This window comes from Molossus molossus, unplaced genomic scaffold (genome assembly GCF_014108415.1).
Source record: "Molossus molossus isolate mMolMol1 unplaced genomic scaffold, mMolMol1.p scaffold_m16_p_23, whole genome shotgun sequence".
NCBI lineage: Eukaryota > Metazoa > Chordata > Mammalia > Chiroptera > Molossidae > Molossus > Molossus molossus.
The window spans coordinates 14,143,236-14,148,476 of record NW_023425359.1 but is presented as its reverse complement, the minus strand read 5'-3'; the positions used below and the strand labels follow the sequence as shown (position 1 = coordinate 14,148,476).

Genomic DNA, 5,241 nt, shown 5'->3' with positions numbered 1-5,241 from the left:
ACTGCTCCCTTTGAGGTCCCTTTATCTGTACCCCCTCCTTCTGATTCAGGATGTGTCAGGGAGGCTTGCGGAGGTCAGGGGCTGGACTGTTTGACCAGCCTGGTACAGGGTCTAGCACATAGCAGGGGTGGGTAAATAAATACCTTTGATGATGACAGGCAGGACAGCGGGCAAGGCTCACCACCAAGTTGGGCGAGAGATAGGCCGGCCCAAAGCCCGTCGCGTCTGAGTGGGTGACCTGACCCCTGGGGGAGGGGGACATTCTCGGCCCGCACCAGCCCATGCAGTTGGGCCCCTCTGGCCGCCCTTCCCAGAGCAAACCTTCCCTGGGGATGTTGATTGCCCTGGAGGGGCTGGCGGGGCGGATGGACAGGGGAGGGGCCGGGAGGGGGCCTCCGGGCCCAAGTTCACGCCTCCCTGCCTGCATCCCACGGCCAGCGGAAGCGATTATTCCCCACCGGTGTCTGGCGGGGCCATGGGCGGGCTCACACCCCAAAGAGCCACGGGCCTCACTGCGTCTTTGATCGTCCGCCACCCTGGCCCCCTCTCTTGGCCCTGGGGCCCGTATAATTGTAACCCGTGCCCCTCCCGGTGGCACACTGGGGCTGGGCAGCGATGGCCGCAGCAGGGTCCCGCCAGCTCCAGTTCGGGAACAGCGCCACGTTCCCGTCGTACCGGCCCACGTACGCCGGCGGGACGCTCCTGCCTCCTCCGAACCCCGCCACCGCCCTGCTCCCCGCGAACCCCTCGGGCAGCGGCCCGGATCGCGGTGCCCCTGCCGCCTTCCCCGGCTTCCTGAGTAGGGGCCCGGGACCCACTGCACCGCCCCGCGCTGGCTCGGGCCCGCCTGCGCCCCCCAAAGGTGCGGCCGCTCCGTCGGCGTCACAGCGCCGCAAGCGCACGTCGTTCAGCCCCGAGCAGCTGCAGCTGCTGGAGCTGGTCTTCCGCCGGACCATGTACCCCGACATCCACCTGCGCGAGCGCGTGGCCGCACTCACCCTGCTCCCCGAGTCCAGGATCCAGGTGAGCGGGGGGTCGAGCGCCTGTGCGCCCTGGGTGGAGGCCCTGGGGTGAGCAGCCAGGATTCTCAGGGCAGCACTGCGGGGCCGGCTTAGGCACCTGGTTTTTCGCAGGTGACTTCCCTTGAGCCTCAGTGTTAGATTGTAAAATAGGGACAATAGCAGTACCTATTGCACAGGGATTTTGTGAGGCTTAAACGAAATAACTCAGGTGCACAGTCAATGACTTCAGCCTGTAATTGTTAAGTATAATAAGGACGCTGGCTGGTCCCTTGAAATGGTCGGAAAGTAAATTCTCCGCCAAGGTGACGGGAAGTATTTTCACACTTTTTCCTGGAAAAAGAGACAATGAGGCACAGTTGGGGTTTCCTCCGGGAGGAGAATGGTAGCTAAGAAAGAGCAGGGCCGACTCACCAAGTTACACCTGGGCCCGTAGGCCACTTTCTTGGCAGGTATTGGGTCTGGAAGTTTGGTTCAAAAGGATGTGGTATCTTGGGGTAAAGCTGGAAGTAATTGAGTTTGTCACAATTAGAAAAATCTAGTGCGAGGTGCATTTACTGCTTAATTGAGATCAGAATCCTGGAATGTGTTGGTAATGAGAAGCATGTCTTTTTGCCTGCTGGTTTGTAGCACCTTGGTCCAAGTGCAGTTTTAAGTAGGAGTGCTCATTTTAACACTGGGAGAGAGTGGGCTTGTTTTTCTGCATCCCTGGTGGAATACATCTGTCAGTTTCAAAGTTGACACAGAGGCTCATAAGCAGGATGCTTTCAGTATTTGTTGGGAAATAGCAGATAAGTGACTGAGCACAATACTTCTTTGATTACTTTAACAAGGGAGTATATGTACTCTTCAAATTTGATTTTCTAAATTATTTTAACATTTGTCTTCTTGAAGCATAGTAGCATTTTTCCCTCTCAAATGCCAAGTGCTTCTATTTCTGGACCCTATTGTGGAGCAGGGAGCCAGGGCATATTAATCTGGAATTTATAAACTATGAAAGTAATAGTAGCATAAGGACTCCAATCAAAAGCAGTTTTTCTGTTCCCTCTCCCAGGTGTGGTTCCAGAACAGGCGTGCCAAGTCACGGCGTCAGAGCGGGAAATCCTTTCAGCCCTCAGCGGGGCCCGAGCTCTTCCTCCACCACTCTGCTCATGGAACTGAAGCGAAATGTTTGAAGCCCCAGCTGCCTCTTGAGGTAGATGTGAACTGCCTGCCAGATCCCAATAGGGTTGGAGGGGCCAGCTCTGACCCTAGCTCCCAAGGTCAGAATTGTGAAACCTATTCTCTCCCTGAAGATATTGGTTCGAAGCTGGACTCATGGGATGAACACATCTTTTCTGCCTTTGGTAACTCTTGAGGATTCTAGAATTCATGATAAGCTCAGAGGAGCCATGACTGACAGCCAGGGAGACACATCAGAATACTGTCCTTCCTGGCTTCCATGTTAAGGGCGTATCCATGTTAATCTTGATGATGGTTTTGACAGTCATCTGTCACCTGTGGAGGTTCCTCCCCTTTGCCTCTGAACTTTGCCTAGGCCCAATTTTTTCTCTGTAGCACCCCCTTCCCCCCCCCAGGAGTTCTGATTTTCTGTACATCTCCAAATCTGTGCATTCAACTTGGTCTCCGTCCCCACGTCTTCTTGCCAGTCCTGTTCTTAATTTTTTGACTGGTTTTTCAGAACTCATTATCTTCTTCACAAGAATGCCTCAACTTGATTCCGTTTCTCCTTGTGTTTGACAACTGCTCTTTTCACATGCTTCCTCAAAGGTTTATAACCTTAATCCATCTCCTTCAATCTTTATCCTATCACCAAGATTTACAACTTTTTAATTTGGCCTATCATCTTTACACTCAGTTGTAGCTCCAATGATTCTGTGTCCAGATTATTTCAAGAACTCTCTGCCTCTAGGTTCTCAACTTCTAAAAAATTACCCTCTTTAGATCAGATGAGTACATTGCAAAATAGGAGTAAATTTTTAAACTACTAAATTAAAACAGAGTTGTGTGGTTTTTTAAGTTGTTAAGACAACAAGTGTCAAATACTTTATAATTTAACAAACAGATCTCTGATTTAAAAAACCCGATGTATAGCTTTTTAAAAAATAAAGCTAAAAGTTGATTAGAAAAAAAGCAAATTAATGCAAAAGTGGCAATAAAGAGCCAAAGAGCCAAATATTCTCAGGACCAAATTAAAATAACTATAAAAAAAATTCATTGATTTAAGCCACATATCCAAAAGATAATAAAACCGCATGTGCAAAAGTAAAAATAAAAAAAAAAGTCTCTTTAGAAATCTGTAGTAATCTCCAATTACTACCAAATTATAAAAACCTTCCATTACCCTCCCAGATAAGTGACATCTAGAACCTACAGAGCAGTTATGCAGATCTTCTTAAGGTGACGCATCCACAAGTTATGCCTGTCTCAAAGCTCCTCCTTTCAGTTTTTGGAACCAGACAAATACCTTGCAAAAACATTGGAGACGCCCTTCTTTCTGAAGTCTGAAACTTTCTCTAATCCCAATTTTGTACCTGTTAATTCAATCACTCCAACATTAAGTACCCTTAGCACTTGTTACTGTACTTCTATGCAACTTTACTGGATTATTAAATGTTTCCCACAAATGTTTCATTGTAATTCTATTGAAATGAATTCTGTCCTTTAGACAGTGTTTTGTTCCACAGTTCAGTATACATTATGTGACCATGAAAAACGTTTCTAAAAGGAAAAAAGTCTCTGCAAATGTAGTTTATAGCCAGTAATCTTATATCAGCAGGTCACTGTGCTGAGAACTTTAACTTGGTTAAAAGCATATCTTTGGCTTGTTCAAAGTTTAATCGCATGAGTCTTTTGGTTTTAGGATATTTCTCTTTGATAATTTACATATTAATAATGTATATAAATTACTGTTTCCAAGTTAGCCTGAGATAAATTATTGTTTTGTTATTTAGAGGATTTTCAAACTCCTGAGGGCCAAAGGAAACTATATGAGGGAACCAGAGGTGAAGTTTCTTTGTAAACTGTGCTTCGGAGAAGGTTAATGACAAGCCATGGTTAGGGCCAGGACTCATGTTTGATGGTTATTAGAAGAGTCTGAGCTATGTTGAATGTCATAGAGATTATACATGCCAGTTGCCCTAATATTCATAGAGGTGTTATTCACATGGCTTGCACTTTCCACAGTAGCAAATCCACTATTAAAAGCAACCAGGACATAATTCAGCCTTTAGTAGACTTGACTTCTGAACTTTGAAAACTATCTGAAACCACAAATGAGATTATAAACATTAGCAGTTATTATTTTAAGTGTTGGCTATATGCCAAACATTGTGCTCAATGGGTAGCCAGGTCTCACAAAGCTTCCTTTGCATTTAGACTGGTGACATGGCCAAATGAGATACATTCACTGAAAGACATACCACTTTATTTTTTAATACGTTTTTATTGATTTTTTATTTTTACATGTTTTTATTGATTTTGTTAGAGAGAGAGGAAGGGAGAGAGATAGAAACATGGATGTGAGAATGAGAGAGAAACATCGATTGGCTGCCTCCTGCATGTCCCCCACTAGGGATCAAGCCTATAACCCAGGCATGTGCCCTGATCAGGAACCGAACTGGGACCTCTCAGTCCATGAGACAACATTCAATCCCCTGAGGCACACCAGCTGGGCAAGACATAACACTTTAAACTTATAGTATACTAAGGATCCCATTTAAAAGTAAATCTTGTAATTAGCTTATTAATTATATTATTGCATTTATATTATTATGTTGTTTTCCCTAGGGAACAATTTAAAGAATTTTGTTACATTTTTAATTTTTTTTTTTTATTCCTCACCTGAGGATATTTTTCTACTTATTATCAGATAGAGTGGGAGGGAGGGAGAGAGAGAGAGACAGAGAGAAACATTCATGTGATAGAGCTACATCGACTGGTTGTCTCCCGCACAACCCGACCAGGGCTGGGGACAAACTACAACTGAGGTACATGCCCTCGACCGGAATCGAACCTGCGACTCATTGGTCCTCAGGCTGACACTCTAACCACTGAGCCAAAATGGCTAGGGCTACATTTTTAATTTTTAAAAATTGTAGGATTATCTAGTCTCCGGCTCTTTCAAATGCTTAAGAAACCCTAATGGCTAAATGTGTTACAGGCATTATATGTTTAGTCCTCACAATTTCCAAATAAGGATAAGGATTATTATTTTAAAGAT

At 45.4% G+C, this 5,241-nt stretch overlaps 1 protein-coding gene across 1 annotated transcript; it reads left to right on the top strand.

Moving 5' to 3' along the window:
• Positions 1–615: 615 nt before the first annotated feature.
• MIXL1 (Mix paired-like homeobox) lies at positions 616–2,376 on the top strand. The gene is made up of 2 exons (XM_036277764.1): positions 616–1,023; positions 2,074–2,376. Exons 1-2 carry the CDS (start codon positions 616–618, stop codon positions 2,374–2,376), a joined length of 711 nt encoding a protein of 236 aa, XP_036133657.1.
• Positions 2,377–5,241: the final 2,865 nt, after the last annotated feature.